Source organism: Dendrobates tinctorius, unplaced genomic scaffold (assembly GCF_039654945.1).
Source record: "Dendrobates tinctorius isolate UK_male_01 unplaced genomic scaffold, ASM3965494v1 ptg000016l, whole genome shotgun sequence".
Lineage (NCBI taxonomy): Eukaryota > Metazoa > Chordata > Amphibia > Anura > Dendrobatidae > Dendrobates > Dendrobates tinctorius.
Genome location: NW_027361684.1, coordinates 65,349,493 through 65,374,860, shown reverse-complemented (window position 1 = coordinate 65,374,860; position 25,368 = coordinate 65,349,493). Strand labels below are relative to the sequence as shown.

Genomic DNA, 25,368 nt, shown 5'->3' with positions numbered 1-25,368 from the left:
TCTGAGCCTTCCTAGTGACTTGTATAGAACAGAGCGTGGTCTGAGCCTTCCTATTGACTTATAAATAACAGAGCGTGGTCTGAGCCTTCCTATTGACTTGTATAGAACAGAGCGTGGTCTGAGCCTTCCTATTGACTTGTATAGAACAGAGCGCCGTCTGAGCCTTCCTACTGACTTGTAAAGAACAGAGCGTGGTCTGAGCCTTCCTAGTGACTTGTATCGAACAGAGCGTTGTCTGAGCCTTCCTACTGACTTGTATAGAACAGAGCGTTGTCTGAGCCTTCCTATTGACTTGTATAGAACAGAGTGCCGTCTGAGCCTTCCTACTGACTTGTAAAGAACAGAGCGTTGTCTGAGCCTTCCTATTGACTTGTATAGAACAGAGCGCCGTCTGAGCCTTCCTACTGACTTGTAAAGAACAGAGCGTTGTCTGAGCCTTCCTACTGACTTGTAAAGAACAGAGCGTGGTCTGAGCCTTCCTATTGACTTGTATAGAACAGAGCGTGGTCTGAGCCTTCCTAGTGACTTGTATAGAACAGAGCGTGGTCTGAGCCTTCCTAGTGACTTGTATAGAACAGAGCGTGGTCTGAGCCTTCCTATTGACTTATAAATAACAGAGCGTGGTCTGAGCCTTCCTATTGACTTGTATAGAACAGAGCGTGGTCTGAGCCTTCCTAGTGACTTGTATAGAACAGAGCGTGGTCTGAGCCTTGCTACTGACTTGTATAGAACAGAGCGTGGTCTGAGCCTTCCTACTGACTTGTATAGAACAGAGCGTGGTCTGAGCCTTCCTAGTGACTTATAAAAGAGCGTCGTCTGAGTGAAAACCGCCTGAAGAAGGGACCCGCCACTTCTTTTAGCCGCTTGGCGTCTTTGGAAAGCTGAAGTAGTTAAAAAATGCTCAAAAGCCTGAATATAAAGGGCAAGCTGCTGTCACATAGAAACGCACATGGTCTTTAGAGCCTTTTTTGAGTGTCTTCTCAGGGGGGTTTCAGGGAGGACTCACCTGATAAAGCCCTCAAGTAAGCACATATTCATGTGTGTGAGGGAGGAGGCTAATATCACGTGATCTCAGTGCGCCCCCTGGTGGTGTGGTTGTGTAAGCACATATAAACAAGTGCACGTGTACGGAAGAAGTGAGCTCTCCATAGCTGCCCTTCATACAGGGAGTAGAGCTGTGGGTCCGGACACTATGAGCTCTGTTTCCTGATGTCGCACATGACTGACACCCCACACGGAGCAGCCTCTCTTACATCTGCACGCTCCGCTCCGTGTCCTGCGCGGCTTCCGTGAGCGGTCACGTGGTACACTGCTCAGTCAGATGACCATGACCGCCATGGTCATGTGACTGACATGACGTCATTAAGGTCCTTTTACGGAATAGTAGGCGGACAGTACAGACCGGAGCTGGGGACAGCTGTAAGTACCGTGCGCCAGGTATATCGTATCGCGACAGTAGTGCTGCGTCATCTGGTCCTGTATGTAGTGCAATAATGTTATGCACCGTGACAGTCACCATGTGGAGAGCACGGTATGAGTACTGAGTGTGTGTGTGCGTGTGTATATATATATATATATATATCTCTCTATCTCAGTCGTGTCGTAACCAGTAATCGCACCATACAAGCCGACCTGTTAGTGCCATTGTTCTGGAACGTCATGGTCTCGGCAGCACTTCACCAGTTACTCTGCAGCATGTGCTACCGACAGCTTTCAGTTTTGCACCCGTTGCTGCTCGCCCCCCACATGTTTTTCTTGGTCGCCCCGTGGCTGCCGGCCTGGTTACACTGGCCAGTGAACTCTGTCGCCCTTCAGAGCGGTCTGCACTTTTGGTGGTGAGGATGATCTATATTTTTTGCCGTGATGCAGGATTGAAAATGTATGCGGATTTTATAAAAACTACATCAAGAAGTGCAGTAAGTGACACATTGCTGGAATCAGGATATCTGCCCCTACAATGCTGCTCTCAGATTACATACCTAAAACCTGATGACAGATTCCCATTAAAGGGGTTGTTCACTACTAGGACATCCCCTTCTTAAACTTTAGTGTTTGGCCCCTCCTGTATCGGCTCCCTTCCCATCGTGTCAGCACTCGCGGTCCCAGGGCTGTGATGCGGTGTTGTGACACGTTATCCCCGGCACCCAATCAGCGCTGGCATCACAGAGAGACAAACACCACTTCTGATCGGCGGGGAACTCCTCCCCGCCGGTCAGAAAGCTGCAGTTCCCATGCTGTCAAAAGACAGCGGGAGCGCCCAGCTGTGATCGGAGGTATAAATTTAACCTCCGGTCATTGGTGTCAGCTGATGGGACTATAGCTCCCATTATCTGACACCTGCTACCGCTAATTACAGTGAGAGCAGGAGCGACGGATGGGAGTATTCATCCGCCGCTCTTGCGCTGTAAATAAATAATAAAAAATGGCCTGGGGCAGGTAAGGGGCCATGGATATTGCCCCCCCAGCCTAAAAATAGCAGCCTGCAGCTGCCCAGAAAAGGCACATCTATTACATGTGCCATTTCTGGCCCTTTGCCTGGCTCTTCTCTCTTGCCCTGTAGCGGTGGCAAGTGGGGTAATAGTTGTGGGGTTGATGTCACCTTTGTATTGTCAGGTGACATCAAGCCCACGGCTTAATAATGGAGAAGCATCTATAAGGCACCTATCCATTACTATTCCTACATTTGTATGGTAAATAAAGACACAGCCAGAATAAAGTCCTTTATTTGAAATAAGAATAAACACAGTTTTCCATTTTTATTTAAATGCATAATTTTAGTGAAACCCTTGTTCACCTGTAATAAAAATAAAATAAAAACAAACACTATACCATACCTGTCTGTCGTTCTGTCCCACGCCGTAATCCATTTCTGGGGGATAAAAAGTTTTCTACCTGGACGGTGCCAAGATGCGACCGTCCAGGCTGAAAACCATTGGTGACTGAACTGCTGGGAGCGCAGCCTCAGAGACCGGTGGTGACGTCATCGAGGTTACCTCAGGTCAAGTGAGGCTCCGTTCCCAGCCGACCTGAACTGCGGTGGCCTCGGTGACATCCCCGCTAATACCGTGAGAGTTTTCCTTTCTTTTTGCTTTCTATTTTACAAGGGGATCTGGAACCCCCTCTGAGCTTCTTAGTAGGAGCAGATTCTGCTCTGGATAAATCTATGAGCAAGTATAATTGGACACGATGGGACTTTTTCTCTGCGGCTGCCCATTCCTGCCCCGACGTAAACATCGGCTGCATTCTGATAGGGGTTTTCCATGGTGGTCTTGTAACTTGTTACAGTTTCCACACCCCCTCTGTGATGTAGTGGGCCACTTTCTGGTGACCTCTCACGCCGGCCACTTGTGCCGAGTTATCTATTACTTAAGCGGCTGCTATGTCAATTGTAATTTCTGGTGAATTTGCCAAGTAGGTTGAAATGTCAGCTAACGTTTCCGCGCTGGTGGCGACCTACGGCACTGGTTAATATGTCACTGGGTGGCAGTTGCATTAGACTTTTTCAGTGCTTTTGCTTCTGGCCAGGCATCTGATTATCTAAAAAAGGTCTGATCAAAGTCTAATCTAGATTGCTAAACTATCGAGCGGCTGTGTCACCAGCCTGCATTATCTGCTCGCCCCAGGACATTAAAGGAGCAGCCACGCTGTCGTTTGCAGGCGTCTTCAGGGCTGCTTTCTCTGGGCTGACAATCAAGTGATGGTAATACATCTTGTTTTCGGCTGTCTTCCTGTAGTTTGTACGTACAACTATTTCTGTAAAGCGGGAATTGGTCAGCATCTTGGTTGGATGATTTTCATTTTCAAGATATCATCTTCCAGTCTGTAAAGAATTGTTTCCATCAGTGGTATTCTTCATGTCCACAAGATTTGGTTGATTCGTGACATTATATACTATGTCTTTTTTTTTTTTTTGGATGATTTGTATTAATTCAATGTTTTATCCTTTTATTTAGGAGTAAAGTTCAGCAAGTACAGACGAAAAATGCTGTTGAAGCCATTCATTTCTAAGCTGGCCGGGAAGAGGGTTGTGCTGGCCAGCGCATCTCCTCGCAGGCAAGATATACTTCGCAACGTGGTAAGAATTGGGCATACGTGTACACACCTAGCACATGGTCCTGCTCACACTATACCTTTTTTTTCTTTTTTTTTTAATTGAAAATCATTAGAAATTATCTTCGGCATTCTCATACTTCTCATACCCATGGCTGTAAGTCTGTCTTAGGTTCTATTTATTTGTTCCTATTGATGTGATAACGTTCGTGGGTAAGATGTTATCTGAGCATGCTCATGGCCTAACCGAGTGTCTTCGGAGAGCGCGAATAATATGTTCGAGTCCCCGCGGCTGCTTGTCTCATGGCTGTTCGACAGCCACAACACATGCAGGGAATTCCTGTTTGTTAGGCAATCCCTGGATGGTTTGCGGCTTGGAACAGCCACGCGGCATTCAGCAGCGGGGACTCGAACATATTATTTGAGTATTGCGAAGACTCTCGGTTAGCACACGAGCATGCTCAGATAACGCCTTATCCGAGCACGTTCACTCATCACTACTAAAGACGCAATTGGCTCCCATTATGGGAGATCAGGGAAGCGAAGTGTGTGAGATGTTTTATTACTACAAATAAATACATTTTGGCTTCAGGGGCCCAGCGATCAGACCCCCAGCAATAAGTAAATTATGCTCTATCTTGTGGATAGAAAATAGATTTTGATTTTGGGAATACACTATTATGAACTCAGATAATTAATGATATCCAAGATCCTATCCCAATATGTAGCAGGTGTAACAAAATTACCAAATACCTCTAATTGAAAGGTAGCATTGTCCTGATTTGCTATGTCACTTACCCATTGTGCAGGGCAGTGCAGTAGCTTTGGTGTCCATGGTGACGACCACTAACAGCTAACTAACTCACTATATGTGTGGTCAGAACCACGGATACATAAGCTATGCACGTTTTTTATTCTTGGATTGACAGTGGCCCTGCTTGGCCAAAACGTGACTTACTTTCCTGTTTGTACACTTGTCTTCATAAAAGTATTTTTGTGGAAGGAAGATACCCTGTGCATTGGATTCTTGGAGTACATGCAATTTTTACAATCTAGTGGAGGGGCTGTACCAAGTCTGCACGAGTGGTGCATGGGATTTACCTAGTAATGGTGGATACCTAAACTACTGCAATGCCCTGCACATGGGGTAAGTGACATAATGAATCAGAGGAACTATACTACATTTCTAATTGGAGGTATTATTATTATTACATCTACTACATTGGAATAGGATCTTGGAGATGGGAATACCCCTTGAAGCATTAAATGCTAAATCCACTTTTGCACTGTTTAGGCAAAACTTATTTACGGTATATACTATAAATGTATTACAATCTTTGTCTTCCTGCACCGTGGTTGTTTATCCCCATCCTGAAATGTATCATACATGTGCATGTCTTTTCTGATGTGGGTTCATAGGTTGTGCTCAGGACCTGAGCCTGCTACCTCCAACCACTGCTATTAAACATTCAGATGCTGATGTCAATCACTGCAGCTTTTTAGTTTTTAGATCATGGGATTATGTGTAAGGGGGAGGGAGTGATGTTTTAAGAACCATCACCTGTATTCCATTCCAGTAGTGCATTTGCGCCGTGTTTGTTAGATCACCAAGGTCCTCCTTGCCACCATCTTTGTACTTCTCTGACTTCTCTGAAGCCTGGCCAGTTAACTGATCTCATAGATGAATAGAAAATGGTCTTTACTGCAGTGGTAAAGTATAGTAGTATATTGTACAAGTGATCAGCAGATTAGGTGTTTTAGTCACCTATGTGAACTAAAGATATGTCAGAAAATGAACATTTAAAAAAAAATAAATCTTAGTTTATTACCGGTAACAGGATTTTACAGAGCTCATGACAGCACCACCCGAGAGAGGGTAATCTGCCTTTCAAGGACATAAAACTTACTGAATAAAAGGGCTGTACCTCTCCTCCGCATCAGTTTGGGTTTCAGAGCACGAGAGGACCTCCAGACATTTAGTAACATAACCACCACCAAAAACATTGCTTCTTAAAACACCCTTAAAAGTGCATACCATTAGTGATAAAACTGGAAGAGAATATAACGGTGCTGTCATGGGCTTTGTAAAATCTTGTTACCGGTAAGTAACAAAGATTTTTTATTTTCTCCTTATCCCATGACAGCACCACCTGAGAGATTTATATAGATCAAAAACACCTTAGTGAGGGGGTCACCTTTCTCCCAAAGGATAGGTCATGAGAGGAAGACAGCTTAAGACGGTAGTGTTTATAGAAGGTTGATGGGGAAGACCATGTTGCCACCTTACATAGTCTGTCAATCGACGCCTCCGCCTTCTCAACCCAGGAGGTCGCTATGGCCCTGGTGGAATGGGCTTTCAGGTTCTCAGGAACCGGTACATTACTAGAGGTGTATGCTATGCTAATGGCGTCCCTAATCTATCTAGCTATAGTACCCCTTGTAACCTTAAAGGGAATCTGTCACATCATTTTGGCCGTTTATGTAAATGATTTGTGTCTGGTCCGATGGGTGGTGTTTTGGGTTCTTTCCTCCATCCATCTTTAGCTGCTCAGCAGTTAGTATCACACAGGATAGGAATAGATACACGGCTCAGCAGACAGTATCACACAGGATAGGATTAGATACGCAGCTCATCAGTCAGTATCACACAGGATAGGATTAGATACGCAGCTCATCAGTCAGTATCACACAGGATAGGATTAGATACACGGCTCAGCAGTCAGTATCACACAGGATAGGATTAGATACGCAGCTCATCAGTCAGTATCACACAGGATAGGATTAGATACGCAGCACAGCAGTCAGTATCACACAGAATAGGATTAGATGCCTGTTTTTTATGTACAATATAATCATTATAATTTGTTATAACTAACCACAGTTGGTTACTATGCCCAGGCAACGCCGGGCTCTTTAGCTAGTGTTTGTGTGTGTATATGTGTGTATAATTTATTTATTTATTTTTTTTACAAATTATAATACGATAAAGGGGACTTACATCAAGGCGTGGACTGGGTGTTTGAAAAAGGTGATGGAGTGGACACATAGAGGGGGTAACAAACGGCAGGGTACTAAAGGGTCTGAAATGTCCATGGTCTGGAATCTCTGGTTGTGTTCTTAGTTTGAGTCCACAGTCCATCCTGGGAAATTAAACATTGGCTGGCTAGTTGGTGAAGATGGTGCTTTAGTTTGCCAAAATATGGGCCAGGATGCTGTAGTTTTGGCTGCAGGCTATGGGCGACAGGAGGATGAGCGGGTTGCTGGTGGGAGTCTGACGATGGAGGTGGCATATGTTGGCCAACTGGCTTTGCTGACTGCAATTCTTCGGGGTCCAGTGACTGTTTGTTTTTTCTGAGGAAGCTGCCACATTTCCAGGAAATCAAAAACCACCATTGGACTGTTTAGGGGGTGTGGCGAAATTCAGGACAATTTGCATAGCTGCCCTGGTCTGCAGCCTAAACCCAAAGGGGACTTTTTAAAAATATTGTGCCAGACTCAAGCAGAAGCCCTCCTACCATTCTTCTGTCACACCAAACTCTCTGGCTCTTCCGGCATTGTCATCGTTGGTGGGCCCTCCTTTGCCGGGTGTGGCGAAGGATGATGGGCGGCTGAGGGGAGTTGTCCATGGTGTGGCTTGGACTTGTCGTGTCGAGTGCCTCCTCTTCATCCTGTCGAAAAGCTCCTGACTCCATTTCGGAAAGAGCACTGGCCTTCACCTCCTCCGAACTCAAGGAAGAAGACCCATTGACTTGCATTGGCGAGTCCCGTCTGATGTACGAGGTGAATCCCTCCCTTTTTTTTTTTTTTTTTTTTCAGCTGAGGAAAAAAAATTGCACGTGATCTGTATTTCATAGATTAACATTGGTCTGAGTGAAAGCTGACTTTTTTATTGGATTGCACTTGTCCGTTTTTCTTGACTCCTGACGTCCGGCGCCTGTTGACATCCAGCTTGGTTTTCATGCTGAATTGTTTTATCATATTCGCACATTTCCAGTCTCGCTATCTCTACAATTTCTCATGGACTCCTTGTGTTTGTACTCACTGGCAGATCTCCGTTTTCTTATTTGTTCTTTTTCAATTACAGCTCTGTCTCCAGGTGTCATCCTTGTAATCTTTGTCTTTGTTTTTTTATCTTCTGTATTTTATATTATTCTACACATTTAGCTCTATCTACATTTCATCTTGATGTTTCTCAATCATCTGTAATTGGTTTTGCTTTTGAATACTTGGGTGGGGGGGATACTCAAACTTTTAAATTTAAGACTTTTTTTTTTTTTCATGCTAACTTCATTGGTAACTTACACTTTAGAAATTGAGATACTACTTTAGATATTATCCATGATATACCATATAATATGTGCCATATTTTTCGGATTATAAGATGCACTCCCCCCCCCCCCCCCCCTCCCAAATTTGTGGAGAAAATGGCGGTGTGTCTTATAATTCAAATATGCCTTACTGGCTTCGATGGAGTGGGGTCCCAGAGTCGCTGCTGGTGGAGGCAAGAGTGGGGCGATGCTGTGGGCTTCAGGCTGGGAGGAGGGGGTGTTCGGTGGCATGGGGGCTCTGCTGACATTTTGTGAAAGCCTGGAGCTCCCCACAATTCCATGGTTTACACTGCGGTAGACTCCGGAAAAATGGCCTGTGGCTGCGCGTATGCAGATGGAGATCTCAGCGCCAAGATTGTGGGAGACGAGATCTCTGCGTCGAGATCTCCATCTGCGCATGTGAAGCCCCCAGCAGTCATTTTCCCAGAGCCTAACGCAATGTAAACCATGGAAATGCGGTGCCTCCGGGCTTTCACAAAACGTTGGAGCCCCCGCACCATCGAACACCCACAGCGTTGCACCTTCCTCCCAGTCTGGGGTCCGCAGCATCTCCCCATGCCTGCCTCCGCCAGCAGTGACCCTGCTCCACCGCAGTTGCCGCCCTTGGTAAGCAATAGGTAGCACAGATTATAAGAAGCACCACCATTTTGTATAAAAAATATTTTTCTTACTTTTCTCCCCAAAATTTGGGGTGCATTTATATAATCCGCAAATTACACAGAATGATATTGTCATTATTGGCGCACATTACCTGCATTAACTTCTGCTGTCAGGAGCGTGGGAATCGGACATGTTCCCAAGGGACACAACCTGTGGCTAGAGGTGACTGGCAATGGATTAGTCCCTCTCCTCACTGAAATGAACATGACGTCCCTTAGTGACGCCATTCCAGTTGTGACATAACAGCTGCTCCCAGTGGGTGACATGACATTGTTGTGTCACATGACTGCTGTAGTCAATGAGTGGCTGCTGATTGGTCCTGAATATATCGTAAAGGCTACTGGTTGGCTGCAGCAGTCATGTGATTCCATGTCTCAGCAGCATCGGCATGAGGTGACTGTACTGTTTTTATTTTCTATGGGGCTCAGTTTAGATTAATCGTGGATTGTGCAGTAGTGGGATGACCTCTTATAGGGTATTGCCCAGCCTTTTGTCAATTCAGATACAGATTCTATGAAGGTGTGCGATCATACACGGCAATATGTTCCATTTCCAACCAGACAATATCGGACATGTGATGAAATGATTTATTATCATGTTCCAAATGCATCCAGTTCTGTAAGCAAAAGGATTTAGAAGAATGAATGGAGTAGTATATGAACGCAGGATCAGACTACCTAGTATGTTTGTAGTCTGTAACCATGGAGACATGCCAGGCCGCACAGGAGCTGCAGACAATTCAGCGGGATATAGTGATCAAAATAATTTGCAAAGTGGGTTTTTTAGCTGCATCAGTGCAATAAAATAAAAAACCTTGGGCAAATAAAAGAACGAAAGTGCGCCCCTTTATTGGTGCCAAATTCCTAGAGAACGGGTGCATTTTAGATTGGATCAATTTGGGACCTTTTTGCACCAGAAAGACCAGTATATAAAATGTGTTCACTGCATGTGCAGGAAAATGCTATTGATATCACAAGTTTATTTTATGAACCTTTCACTAATACCCTGATTTGATGTTGTTTTTTGGGGTATGTTTCAATTAATAATTTTTTTGCACAGAATACAAGTTTTGGCCCCAAAAATCCATAAATATGTATGTGCAGAAATATATCTAAAACAAAGCCCGTGAGTATAATTTTTAGATGCAAACCTTAGATATTTGTCAAAAATCTGCCCCATTGTTGCACGGCTATGTTCACAGTTTTTTCTGCAGGCAGTACCTGCTCTTTTGGCAGTAAAGAAGCTGCTTACAAAAAGCAGTTTTTGCTGCATTTTTTTGCTGCGTTTTTCAGGTACATTTGTTTCTTGTCCTCTGGTGCATGCTGATACAGGTTAGTGCATGTTGTTCCTGAGTTTTCTGCCCTACAAACACAGCAAAACCTGATACTTGCATTTTTGCTGCTCTTTTGCATTGTCATTGCTTTTTATGGGTGAAAAAACACTGTAAAAACACCAAAAGAAGTGACATGCTGAAGTTTTAAAAAATGCAGCAGTTTTCCAATTCAGTCAGGAAAAAAAAGCTACGTGTATGTATGAGATTTCTGATATCTCATAACCTTTGCTGGTACTGTAAAACGCTGCTTTTAGTATTCAGAAAAAAATCATCGTGTGACCATAGCTTTAGAGTTCACATCGCCTTTCTGTAATATTGTAATATTATCTTTGTTATACATCAGACAGATTCGTTCTTTTTATCAGACTGATTTTCACATGGGATCTTCAGGTGCAAATTGCAGAGGTAGAAACCTTTTGAATATGGAGTACTGGAGTCCAGATAAGTTACCGTATTTTTCGGACTATAAGACGCACCAGACCTTAAGACGCACCTAGGTTTTAGAAGAGGAAATTAGAAAGCAAAATTGAAGCAAAAAATGTGGTCAATTCTGTACTTAATATCCCCTATCCTGGAATATATGGTCCCCTCATCCCCCATCCTGATACACATGGCCCCCTCATCACTATCCTGGTATGCATGGCCCCCTCATCACTATCCTGGTATGCATGGCCCCCTCATCCCTATCCTGGTATGCATGGCCCCCTCATCCCTATCCTGGTATGCATGGCCCCCTCATCCCTATCCTGGTATGCATGGTCCCCTCATCCCCATCCTGGTATGTATGGTCCCCTCATCCCCATCCTGATACACATGGCCCCCTCATCCATGTCCTGGTATGCATGGCTCCTCAACCCTATCCTGGTAAGCATGGCCCCCTCATCCCTATCCTGGTAAGCATGGCCCCCTCATCCCTATCCTGGTAAGCATGGCCCCCTCATCCCTATCCTGGTAAGCATGGCCCCCTCATCCCTATCCTTGTAAGCATGGCCCCCTCATCCCTATCCTGGTAAGCATGGCCCCCTCATCCCTATCCTGGTAAGCATGGCCCCCTCATCCCTATCCTGGTAAGCATGGCCCCCTCATCCCTATCCTGGTAAGCATGGCCCCCTCATCCCTATCCTGGTAAGCATGGCCCCCTCATCCCTATCCTGGTAAGCATGGCCCCCTCATCCCTATCCTGGTAAGCATGGCCCCCTCATCCCTATCCTGGTAAGCATGGCCCCCTCATCCCTATCCTGGTAAGCATGGCCCCCTCATCCCTATCCTGGTAAGCATGGCCCCCTCATCCCTATCCTGGTAAGCATGGCCCCCTCATCCCTATCCTGGTATGCATGGCCCCCTCATCCCTATCCTGGTATGCATGGTCCCCTCATCCCCATCCTGGTATGTATGGTCCCCTCATCCCCATCCTGATACACATGGCCCCCTCATCCATGTCCTGGTATGCATGGCTCCTCAACCCTATCCTGGTAAGCATGGCCCCCTCATCCCTATCCTGGTAAGCATGGATCCCTCATCCCTATCCTGGCAGGAATGATCACCCTCATCCCTATCCTAGTATGCAGGCCCCATCCTCATCCTGGTATGCATGGGCCCCATCCCCATCCTGGTATGCAGGGCCCTCATCTCACCCTAGTATGCATGGCCCCATACCTATCCTGGTGTGCAGAGCCCCCATCTCGTCCTAGTATGCATGGCCCCATCCCTATCCTGGTATGCATGGCCCCCATCTCGTCCTGGTATGCATGGCCCCATCCCTATCCTGGTATGCAGGGCCCCCATCTCGTCCTGGTATGCATGGCCCCATCCTTATAATTGGCCTCCACCCCCATCCTGGTATGCGTGGTCCCATCAGAAGACATTAAAAAAAAAAAAATTACACTTACCTAGCAGGCGCTCCCTCGCAGCATCCTGCTCCGGTGCCAGCAATTGCTTTATGCTTGTAAACAGCACCTGGCAGGGACGTTATGCGCTGCCGGAATACTCGCCGGGATTGTACGCACATAGAGCAGTCAGTATTCATTACTCTTCAGTAGCGCTCATTGTCAGCCACCAGCGGTCACATATGCCGCTACTTAAGAGAAATTAATATTCACTGCCCTCCATGCCCATTCATTTCTCTTTAACCGAGGGAGTAGGAGTTAGCCGCAACCACTGGCTCCAGTCTCCTGTGACCGGCTGCTCCGCCGATGCCATTCCCCCACCTCCCTAGCACACCCAGAGCCGGTACATCCGGACTTTAAGATGCACTCCCCCATTTTCCTCCACATTTTTGGAGGAAAAAAGTGTTTCTTATAGTCTAAAAAATACAGTACATACAGGAACCGGAAGAATATTTTTTTTTTTTTTTTTTTTTACATATAGCTTAAACTTAAAACACATACCAGAAAAGTCCATGCAAGGCGGCATTCCTTTTTAAATAGTCCATATCATGAACCAGCATGGTTTACATTTTCATTAGATGCTTCTCAAGATATTAAGGGAAAGAAATATTTTGCCCAGTTGTACAAGTCTCCAGAGTTCCTAACTTCGTTGACGCATTTATCGCTATATTGCCAGAGAAGTTTGCACCTAACTGAAATCTAAAGCTCACTAAAGCTACATTCAGATTTTGATGTCCGTTTTTCCATCTGAAAAAAGAATGTTTTTTTCCTTGCATGCATCATCCTTTTTGCCTAGCATTGTCTTTTTTTTTTCTTCATATTATGGAATGTTAGAGTTGGAAGGAACCTCCAGGGTTATCGTGTCCAACCCCCTGCTCCATGCAGGATTCACTAAACCATCTCAGACAGATATCTGTCCAGCCTCTGTTTGAAAACTTCCATTGAAGGAGAACTCACCACCTCTTGTGGCAGCCTGTTCCACTCCCTTGGTCACCCTCACTATCAAAGTTTTTTTTTTTCTAATATATAAACTGTGTTCCAAATTATTATGCAAAAAGAGTTTAGGAGTGATAAGGTTAGAATTTTTTTGTCATTTAAACTCATTGATGGTGATGTGTGTCAGGGCTCTTTATATCACTGGAAGCAATTGCAGATACCTGTGCAAATTAGTTTGGGAGGTGTGTCCAAATAAAGGCAAGACTACTTAAGAAGGCTGTTCCACATTATTAAGCAGCCTTCATTTTTTGCCAAAATGGGAAAGAAAAAGGATGTGTCGGCTGCTGAGCAGCAACAAATTGTGGAGTATTTAGGTCAAGGCATGACTACAATCAACATTGCCAAGACACTTCATCGTGATCATCGCACAATCAAGAAGTATGTAGCTGATTCCCAGCACACACGTGTGCGTGCTGATAAGGAAAAATTGAGGACTCTTTCCAACAGGCAATTGCGTCAGGTTAAAAGAGCAGCTGCAAAAATGCCTCGTCATAGCAGCAGACAAGTTTTTGAAGCTGCTGGTGCCTCCAACGTCCCCAACAAGATGCAGGGTCCTTCAGAGGTTTGCAGCTGTGCGTAAGCCATCCTGTCGACCACCTCTATCCACTGCACACAAGCAGAAACGGCTCCAGTGGGCCAAATGATACATGAAGATTGACTTCCAAACTGTTTTTTTCACCGATGAGTGCCGTGCAACGCTCGATGGTCCAGATGGATGGAGTGGAGGATGGCTGGTTGATGGACACCCCATGAAAACACGGCTAAGGCGCCAACAAGGAGGAGTTGGAGTAATGTTTTGGGCTGGAATCATGGGGAGAGAGATTCTTGGCCCCTTTAGGATCCCTGAAGGGGTAAAGATGAACTCCATAGTCTATGTGGAGTTTCTAAAACAGCACTTCCTGTCATGGTTCAAGAGGAAGAACCGTGCTTTCCGTAGCAAGATCATTTTCATGCATGATAATGCACCGTCTCATGCTGCAAATAACACATCTGCATCTCTGGCTGCTATGGGCATAAAAGAGGACAAACTTATGGTGTGGCCACCATCTTCCCCTGACCTCAACCCCATTGAGAACCTCTGGAGCATCATCAAAAGGAGTGTCTATGATGGCGGGAGGTAGTTCACATCTAAGCAGCAGCTCTGGGAGGGTATTCTGTCCACATGCACAAACCATCCAAAAACTGACAAATTCAATGGACGAGAGAGTTCAGAAGCTTCTTTCCAACAAGGGGTCCTATGTGCAAATGTAACATCACCTAGAATAAAGTTTTGACTTGAAAACTGTTTGATTTCATTTTGTAATAAGCTGATAATGCATATAATTTCACAATTGACCATTTTTTGTTCAAAATAAAAAGGTTGAAAACTCTGCTGTGCATAATAATTTGGAACATGCATTTTGAGTGTTTCTTATTTTTAAAAATATGCTGTTTTCATAGGCAGTTTGTTCAAAAACATTGCAATTATACTAGAATAGTAGATGACTGGAAAATAACAATGACTGCAATTCATATAGGTAATTTAGAGAAAATATGAGGAAATATTTTTTGCATAATAATTTGGAACACAGTGTAATCTGTATCTTCTCCCTTTGTTTCATTCCATTGCTTCTCGTGTTTCCATGTGGAAATGAGAAAAAGGATGATCCCTCTACACTGTGACATCCCTTCATATACTTGTTGACCGCTATGATATCACCTCTTAGGCTTCTTTTTTGCAAGTTCCCAGATCATTTAATTGGACATACTTCGCAGTTAAGGCTGGTTTCACATTTGCGTTAAAACAACGCTGCGCCCTGCGTCGTTAAGCCCCGCCCCGAGCCGGCTCCCTGCCCGCCCCATCCGGGATCACCGCCTACTTTTGCATTTGCACGCATGCGATCGGCGCACCCTATCTTTAGCATAGGGTGCGCAGATCATGCGCTGCCAGTGTGAAAGTAGCGTGCTGCGCACTTTTGACGGTGCGCCGTGCGCGCCGAAATGCAACATGCTGCATTTCGGCGCGCACGGCGCACCGTCAAAAGTGCGCAGCATGCTACTTTCACACTGGCAGCGCATGATCTGCGCACCCTATGCTAAAGATAGGGTGCACCGATCGCATGCGTGCAAATGCGAAAGTAGGCGGTGATCCCGGATGGGGCGGGCAGGGAGCCAGCTCGGGGTGGGGCTTAACGACGCAGGGCGCAGCGTTGTTTTAACGCAAATGTAAAACCAGCCTTACTCACCATCCTGGTAGCTCTTCTCTGAACTTGCTCCAGATTTTCAATGTCATTTTTTAAAATGTGGTGCCCAGAACTGGACACAGTATTCCAGATGAGGCCTGACCAAGGAAGAGTAGAGGGGGATAATTGCTTCACGTCATCTAGACTCTGTTTCTCTTAATACGTCCTATAACTGTGAATTCTTTCTTGATGCTGCATCACACTGTTGACTCACGTGCAGCCTATGATATAGTTGTTTTTTTCCTCTTCCATTATGTAAAAGCTGAAGGAACCGTCAGAACATTTTTTTTTCCAATAACAATTGGCGATGGATAAGTTAACAATGGCTTATAACGTTGATTTGATGTTTAAAAATGTTATTTACCGGTAAAATGGCACCAATAAAAACTACTGCTTGCCCAACAAAATTCAAACCCTCACAGAGATCTTTGAGAACATATAAAAATCCTGGATCTCAAAAAATTGGTGTAGAAACTAAACAAAAAAAAAAAATATTTAAAAAAAGCCAATAAACATTCACACACTATATAAATGTAGTTTCTCTTTAAAGAGAACCTGACCGTTGATGCCTGCTGCTCGATCCACATCTAGCATGTATCAGACACTGGCTGTATGATCTCAGTCAGACATGTTTGACTCTGAACCAATGCTGCATTTCAGAGAAAAACTTGCTTTAAAAGCCGCTGAGGACTGAGCCGCGTTGGAGACTAGTTGGCCAGACGGGCCCCAGATGGTTTCCTTGTCCACTGCCAATGACTGACAAGTCTCTACCTGTGTGCGTGTATAGGGAAAGGCCTATGATTCCAGGACAGTGGACAGGGGCGTAGCTTGATGACTCACTTCCTATGTGTTTTACTTTTTCTGCTGAATATTCCCCATTAAATATCCTGAAAAAATCAACTTTCCATTGTGATTTGTGCTGTGTGTGAGTTCTGTGACTCCGAGGATGCTGATGCTTTCTCTCCATATGCTGTGTTTGCCCTCCCCGCTATGTACAGCCTGTGGGATCTGCCTTCCCTGAATACTTGTATGCTTTCCTCCCTCTTGTTATCTTTAATTGCACTTTGAGAAGAGAGGGTGGGAGAAAACACCATCGAGGAGCCTTGTAGTGTGAGAAACCATGCAAAGATGTCCAGGTCGTCTTAAATTTGACTCTGACGTTTACGTTAGACATGTGTTCAAAATGTGAATTTACTTTTTTTTGTATTGCAGGGCCTTCGTTTTGAAGTGGTTCCATCTTGGTTCAAAGAGACCCTTGATAAGTCCTTGTTTTCTGCTCCATATGAATATGCAGTTGAAACTGCCAAACAAAAGGCCTTGGAAGTGGCCAGGAGAATGCACGTGGTTAGTCTGAACTTCATGTATTTTTTTTTTTATTTACTGGTTTGAATCATAATTGGAATCTTAAAGTGTGTTTTCACATGACGTGTATAATGGTGATAATGACCAAGGAATTTAATGAAATCCAGTATAAAGGAAAAATGGAAGAGTCACCCATAATAACCAGTTAGGATATGGAAAATATAACTTTTTTGTATATGTGCGGTCTAAAAGCTTTGCTGCCTTGCATAGACTACAATGGAGATGCTTTTCACAGCCCCACTAGCCATGCTTGGCAGCTTGAGTTAGTTCTAGTGATGAACGACTGCTCGGATAAGGTGTTTTCCCGAGCATGCTTGTGTGCTAACCGAGTGACTTTGGCGTGCTCGAATAATATGTTCGAGTTCTCTCGGCTGCATTTCTCGCCGCTGTTCAACAGCCGCAACAACACATGCTGGGAATTACTGAGTGCTAGGCAATCCATGCAGGTGTTGCGGCTGTCCCAACAGCTACGAGACATGCAGCCGCAGGCACTCAAACATATTATTTGAGTAAGCCGAAGTGACACGTTCAGCACCCGAGCACGGTCGCTCATCACTACTTGGGGGTTTGCCATATTTAAGCGCTGTACTTGGCGAGACCACATGAATCGCCCCCATAATGTCTGTGTAACGGCAAATGTCTGGCATTGATACCCACTGAAATAAAAGTGTTATATTGTTCCTTTCAGTACAATTAAGTCAAATGTATGGCAGGCAAACAAGAGAATTATATTTTAAAGAACAATTTATTTTTTTTTTTCAATCTGTGAGAATTAAGCAGAAGACTTTTTTTTTTCTTTTGTCCTTAGAAACACTTGAAAACTCCTGATATAGTCATTGGAGCAGACACAATAGTGGTGAGTGTGACAAAAATTCGTGTAAACTATGTGCCCCTTAATTATCTTGTATTTATGTCCCACTGGGGCTTTTCCTATGAAACTCACAAGGACATTCCTGATTTTAGAGTCTACTGTTATAGTTCTAGGTTTAATTAGTACGAATCCTCTGTCTTACACATATGAACAAAAGTACTGGGGAGAAATGTCTTCGTCATGGAATTCAGGTTTTTCATTCAGTCTCATTTACACTTGTGTATAAAATCCAGCCCGTCGTCAAGTAGTCGGCCTTTACTAATATTTGTGAGAGATGGGTTGTTCTAAAGGGCTCACTTATTTCAAGCATTGTCCTTTAATACGGTGGCACCTTAGCAAGTTTGTTTCATCTCTTCTAAATATTCCACATTCAACCACAGCTGTAGCTAGAATTCTATGTGCCCCAGTGCAGAATTTAGACCTGGGCCTTCACCAACATGTTGGTCGGGTGTACTGACCCTTGTAATAATGTCCTCCATTCTGGTCCCCATCCTGTAATATTGGTCCTCATCCTGGCCTCCATCCTGCAATAATGCCCCCCATACTAGATCTGTTCTGTAATAATGTCCCCCGTCCTGATTTCCTTCTATAACAGTGTCCCCCATCCCACAATAATGTCCCTAATTCAGGCCTCCATTTTTCAGTAATGTCTCCCATCCTGCAATAATTTCTGGCCATTTCTATAATAATGTCCTCATCCTGCCTGGCCTCCATCCTGTAAATATCTTTCATCCTGGCCTCCATCTGTAATAATGTCCACCATCCTCTTCTCCAGCACATATAAAAAGACCAAAAATTCTTACCTGCTCCCACATATCCTGGCATCCTCTTCATACTCAACAGCTGGTGCAGGGTGTCGGACGGCGCATGACAGTGAAGTTCCGCACCACCCTCAAAGGCAACGCCAACATATGCTGCCAACCTCTGACTGGTGGCATGTATAGTGATTGCAGTGCAGATATTCGGTAGTTCTCTGCTCTGCAATATATTTCAGCCGAGAGTGTACATTCAGCTGAAACCAGTGCTGTCGTAGGCCCTGGCCCCGAGACTCCACGGCCATGGTCGCTTCCTCTGCCCCCGGGTTCAATGATGAGTGGTAATATATAAAAGTGGAAGCGTTTAGGAAATGCAGCAACTCTGCAATGGAGTGTCAAATCGTAAAGTTAGAGTGGAGTGGTAAAGCAAATAGTTTGTAAAAGTCACAAGTACTCTGCTGACTCAATAACTGCAAACCTCATCCGCATGCAAACTGCACACCAACAGCTTCACTGCATGGGCTATCTTGGCGGTGAAGCGTCATGCAAGCCTTGCATCACCAAGCAGAATAACAGGCGTCAGATGGAATGGTGCAACATATGCCGACACTGTTCTCTGTAATAGTGGAAAGTGTTCTGTGAGTGACGAATATTGCTTCTATGTCTGATGGATCAGTCTATGTTTTGTGAATGTTGGCAGAATGTTACCAAACTAAATAATGCCAAATGTGAAGTTTGCTGGAGGAGGAGTAATGCTGTGGGGTTAATTTTTGTAGGTTAGACTAGGCCCCACAGCTACATTTGGAGGGAAACTTTAATGCTTCTTCACATTTGGACAATTGTATGCTTCCAACTTCGTAGGAACAGTTTGTGGAAAGGCTATAAAAGCCAAGATCCACAAAGCCATAGTTGGGTAACTTTAATATGGAAGAACTGGACTGGCCCTCACAGAGGTCTGCCTTCAACCTCTTTTGAACACTTTTGGGTTCAACTAAAATGGAAATTGTGAGCCAGGCCCCCTCATCCAATATCAGTGTCTGACCTCCCAACTGCTTTCCTGGATGAAATGGCAAAGATTCTCTTATAAACACTCCAAAATCTTGTAGAAAGCCTTCCAAAAAAGAGTAAAAGCTGTTTTAGCTGCATAGGTACAACCAACTCCATAGCAATGCCTAAGGATTTAGAATATGATGTCGGAAAGCTCCTGTAGTGTAAAGTGTAGGAGTCTTAATACTTTTTTCCGTTTAGTATATCTTGTAGATGAGACAGCATCAGTGTTACTTTCCTCACAATTCAGAAATGAGTGTTGCTGAAGTAACCTTTTAAAGTAGTCCTCCCAGCAATTTTTTTCCTTAACTCTTTCTAAATGTGTAAGTGTATTAATATACTTGCTGACCGCCATCTTTCCCAGATATCCCCACCGCTCTGTTCCTCTTCTGAACCACGTGTGACCACTCTTCAGCTTTTTCGGGCCACCCATTGGAGCTGTAGTTGCTTTCCTATTGTAAATCTATAAGACTCTGGATAAGGCATCATAGACTTACACTGAGAAAAGTGACTTCTGGTTCACACCTAAACCTATGTGCAAGCTGGCTAATCTGTTTCAAGTTCACGTGAACCAGAAAAGGACCGGTGCTGGAACCTGGGACAGAAGGCAATCGGTAAGTATTTTAATACATTAATGCTACATTATGTTCATATTTAGAGATGTTTAGGGAAAATAGCATTTTACTCTTCGCCACGACAGCACCCACTTGGATAGAGGGATCCGCCCATAGGAACAGGAAACCTACAGAGATAAAAGAGGGCGGTCCGCCTCTCCTCCTCAGTTGGTTTCCTGTTCCTATCGGAACCACAGGATCTCTACAGAAGACATACCTGGGCCAAGGAACCGCCTGTGCAGTGTCCGTGCGAACGGCAGGGGTTCCGGTCCAGAAGCAGCGTCGGGGGAGTGCTGGAATCCGGCTCCCCCCTCGTCTGAGACGGTGGCAGCGCAAAAAGAAACACCGGTACCGGGTGGAGCCGACCGGGGGTTTTCTTATATGGATACACGTCACCGGGATCTTGGAGGCAGCCATCCCGGTCCGTGTGGGAGTGCGGAGCCGAGATAGAGAAGCTATCTCTGGCGTTCTGAAACAGCGAGGACGCAGGTTCAGCGCTGGGAAGAGGTAAGGAGGAACTTCCGGGTTACCGGAGGTTCCTCAGCGTACAGCGCATGCGCGGTCTTTCACAGCCGCGCGATACCAGCAGAGGAGCACTCCCCGCCCCCTCCAGGAAAAAAAAGGGACATGATTTAATATAGCGGCGCCGGACGGTGTTTCCAGGCCGGGCGCAGGCTAAATGAATGCACCGGAAGCAGGCGCACCTGGGAGGGGGAGGTACCAGGTATTGAAGAGTGGCATAAAAAACCGAGGGGGATAGTGATAGAGCGTGCAGACATGTCTTCCCCAAGACAGGACACGCATCCCCAGGCAGGTGATACAGCGGCAGCGGAACGGCGAGGCTCCTCGGATAGGAGCCACAGAAGTCATGCCCAAAGAACCCCTTCTCAGCCTCCTGAACCGGTACCTACAGTTTCTCTGGGTGAGTGGACGACTCTCTGCCTATCAAGCTGTTAAAGAACTTCTCTCTCGCTCTCCCTCTCTCTCTCTCCTCTGCTATGTCCACCATAGGCTAAAAGGAAGGAAAAATCAAAAAACAAGGAATGTGTCCTTTACCGGACTCTTATACAAAGAGGCTGTGCAAAAAATGCATTTCTGAAAATACAAAACAGGCTTCAACATCAGCCACAGATATTAGGGCTATAATAAGGGAGGAACTACAGGCCCTAACCCAGTCTAGTGGCATATCTAAGAAAACTAAGGCTAACAAACCAACGGCAGTTAGCTTAGATACAGATGAAGACGAAGCAGTAGTCTCTGACAGCTCCAATACGTCTACATCATCCTCTTCCTCTGATATGGAGGGTCGTTCATGTTTTCCGTTAGAGAACATGGACAACTTGGTGAAATCTGTAAGAAACACCATGGGTTGCACAGACACTAAGGAGCCGCAAACGACCCAAGAGATTATGTTTGCGGGATTGACAGATAGGAGGAGGGTTTTTCCCGTTATACCGGCAATAAAGGCCTTAGTGAAAAAGGAATGGGAGAAGCAGGATCAGAGAGGTTATCTTCCCTCGGCTTCAAAAAGAAGGTATCCCTTTAGCGACGAGGAATTGTTAACGTGGTCTAAGGTCCCGAAGGTCGACGCGGCAGTTGCCTCAGCCTCAAAGCAGTCGGCCTTACCAGTAGAAGACGCAGGGATTCTAAAAGACCCACTGGACCGGAAAGCAGATGCCTCACTAAAGAGAGCATGGGAGGCAGCCACGGGCACGTTTAAGCCGGCAATAGCCAGTACGTGCACAGCTCGCTCTATGCTGGTCTGGATTGATCAGCTAGACCAACAAGTGGAACAAAAAGTCTCCAGAGACAAGCTACGAGCAGCCATACCACTGATTCGTGGGGCAGCGGCATACATAGCAGACGCATCAGCCGATTCACTACGCATGGCAGCCAGAACAGCAGGCTTGCTTAATAACGCCAGACGAAGCCTATGGCTTAAAAGCTGGAGAAGTGACACCCAATCCAAGGCAAAGCTCTGTGCTATACCTTGTGAGGGTGAGTTTTTGTTTGGAAAAGCGTTGGACGAAATCCTTGCTAAAGCAAAAGAAAGGAAAAAAGGGTTCCCTAACCCCTCTCTCCCATTTTATAGGAGAGCGTTCAGGAGACGACCATTTGGTAGGGGAAGAACAGCAGAGAATCAGAACCGCTGGGCCACGAAAGAAGGAAAAGGAAAAGGTGCTATGTTTAGGGGATCCTCCTTCCGCAGAGATCGGAGCTAAAGAACCAGTCCCTCCAGTAGGAGGGAGACTAAAATTTTTCCTTCAGGAATGGGAGAAAATCACGACCAGCCCTTGGGTCCTGGGCATTATTAGAGAAGGACTAAAATTAGAGTTCCATCATGTGCCCCGTAACTCAGTCATCGTAACATCCCTTAACTCCCCAGTCCAACAGCGGGCCTTAGAGACTGAAATTTTCAGTCTTCTGGACAAAAAAGTCTTGGTCCAGGTGCCAAAAGGACAGGAAGGGAGAGGATTTTACTCCCCTCTCTTTCTGATACCTAAACCCGATGGCTCCTTCAGGACGATAATTAACCTGAAGAAACTGAATACTTTTGTAATAAATCATAAATTTAAGATGGAGTCTATTAGATCCACAATTAAGCTCCTTTTTCCCAATTGTATGATGGCAGGCCTGGATCTGAAAGATGCCTATTATCATCTTCCCATCCATTACAGATTTCAGAAATACCTCAGAGTGGCGGTCTTCCTCGAGGGCACCATAAAACACCTTCAGTTCACAGCCATGCCATTCGGCCTTTCCATCGCTCCAAGAGTCTTTACAAAGGTGATGCTGGAAGTGATGGCTTTCTTACGCCAGAAGGACACGCTGATAGTACCCTATTTGGATGATTTTTTGATAATAGGTAACTCAACTAAACAATGTAATGAACGAGTGGCTGATGCAATCTTATCCCTACAGGCTCTTGGTTGGGTAATAAATTTCAAGAAATCCAGAATCGAACCACAATCAGTTCAGTCCTTCCTGGGTCTTCAGCTAGACTCCATAAGCCAAAAATGTCTGCTACCACAGGTAAAGATTACAACAATTAAAACGAAGGTCAGATTAGCGATAGACGAACCACACATGTCGTTAAGGGATGCAATGTCCCTCCTGGGGTCCCTTACTTCCTGCATCCCGGCGGTTCGGTGGGCCCAATTCCATACAAGAGATTTACAGCATCAAATCCTCTTGGAGGAGATTCAGGACCAGGGGAATTTAAGTAAAAAAATCACTATCTCAGATAGTCCTAACCTCCCTAACATGGTGGCTAGACGAGAATAACTTATCGGGAGGCGTACCATGGGTAGTAACACCCTCCCGTATAATTACTACTGACGCCAGCCCCACAGGATGGGGAGCCCACATGGGAAGCACCTTCACCCAAGGCTTATGGGATATAAGGGAAGAGCACGATTCATCAAACTTGAAAGAGTTAAAAGCAGTGGGTCATGCATTATATCATTTTCTCCCACAGTCACAAGGAGAGAACGTAAGAATCCTGTCAGACAACACCACAGTGGTCGCATATCTGAACAGGCAAGGCGGGACTCGATCAGTCGCATTAATGTCTTCCGCAAGGAAGATCTTGTCTTTAGCCGAAAAACATTTTTCATCTCTCTCAGCCCTCCACATAAGAGGAGAAGACAATGCGGAAGCGGATTTTCTAAGCCACCACACACTGCGGCAAGGAGAGTGGTTCCTTGAGCCGGCAAATATTCACAAACGTCGTGTCACTATGGGGCCTTCCCCAGGTAGATCTCTTCGCCACCAGGAAAAACAAACAAGTGCGAAGATTCGCCTCTCTGAATGTGACAGACAGTCCAGAAATCCTGGATGCCCTCCAGGCCCCATGGCGGTTCAAACTGGCATATGCCTTCCCCCCAATCATACTACTGCCGCAGGTGATCAGGAAGATCAGAGCAGAGAAGGCACGAATAATCTTAATAGCACCATTCTGGCCCAGGAGACCGTGGTTTTCATGCCTGCGGGCAATGTCAGTGACCGACCCTTGGGTGCTTCCTTCAGCCCCCAGGCTACTCTCGCAGGGGCCATTCTTCCATCCTCAAGTGGACGATCTCCACTTGACGGCTTGGAACTTGAAAGGGAAATGTTGAGGGCAAGAGGTTTTTCGGAAGGGCTAGTCAACACTCTCCTACAAAGTCGGAAATTGTCTACAACAAAAATTTACACCAGGGTGTGGAGAAAATTCCTAGAGTTTCACACAGCCCCTGATTCTAGAGAAATTCCAATAACAGCAATCCTAGAATTTCTACAAAAGGGAAAAAATTTAGGACTATCTGTTAACACTCTAAAAGTCCAGGTGTCGGCTCTAGGGGCCCTCTATAGTTATAATGTGGCAGGGAATAGATGGATTACCAGATTTATCTTGGCCTGTGAGCGGAGCGAACCGGTACACATACCTAGGGTCCCTCCTTGGGACTTGAATTTGGTGCTGGAGGCCCTTACACGTGCTCCGTTTGAACCATTAGACTCAATATCCCTTAAACACCTATCTCTCAAAACAGTACTGCTAGTTGCACTAACCTCAGCCAGAAGGGTTAGCGACATACAAGCACTATCGATAGAACCCCCTTTCCTATTAACATTCCAGGATCAGCTAATATTAAAACCAGACCCCTCATACTTACCAAAGGTAGCAGGGAAGTTCCATAGATCACAAGAAATCCACCTCCCCTCATTTTTTAGTAACCCTTCTACTCCAGAGGAAGAGAAATTTCATACGCTAGATGTTAGAAGAGCAGTATTACAAAACATCGAGAGATCTAGCAGCTGGAGGAAGAGTAGGGCTCTATTTATTTCCTTCCAGGGCCAAAAGAAGGGTTATGAGGTCACAAGGAGTACCCTGTCACGATGGATCAGAGATGCGATCAGCCTGGCATACTCAGCGAGCAATGAAGATCCCCCGGAAGGTATCAAGGCACACTCCACCAGAGCAATGGCTTCTTCTTGGGCAGAGAGGGGAGATGTCGCAATCGAGTCTATATGTAAGGCTGCTACTTGGTCAACACCCTCTACCTTTTATAACCACTATAGACTGGAGTTATCATGCTCATCCGACCTAACCTTTGGTAGAGCGGTCCTCGGCACCGTGGTCCCTCCCAGGTGGAGGTCTCTGAAAGTCTCTCCAAGTGGGTGTTGTCGTGGCGAAGAGTAAAAAGCCGGATTACTTACCGGTAATGCTCTTTTAATGAGTCCACGACAGCACCCGTTCACTAACCC

At 45.4% G+C, this 25,368-nt stretch overlaps 1 protein-coding gene across 3 annotated transcripts in view; it reads left to right on the top strand.

Annotated features, from left to right (window-relative positions):
• The first annotated feature begins 1,158 nt into the window (after nt 1-1,158).
• Nucleotides 1,159-25,368, top strand: part of ASMTL (acetylserotonin O-methyltransferase like) — a 96,610-nt gene continuing 72,400 nt past the window's right edge. Inside the window, exons 1-4 of one of the 3 annotated variants that reach the window (XM_073565923.1) lie at nt 1,159-1,419; nt 3,954-4,075; nt 16,688-16,819; nt 17,646-17,693. In XM_073565923.1, the coding sequence (XP_073422024.1) occupies nt 3,983-4,075; nt 16,688-16,819; nt 17,646-17,693 (273 nt within the window). In that variant the 5' untranslated portion in view covers nt 1,159-1,419; nt 3,954-3,982. Of the gene's footprint in view, nt 1,532-3,597; nt 3,701-3,953; nt 4,076-16,687; nt 16,820-17,645; nt 17,694-25,368 lie in introns of those variants that run through there. The other 2 variants (XM_073565925.1, XM_073565924.1) reach the window with 2 other exon arrangements.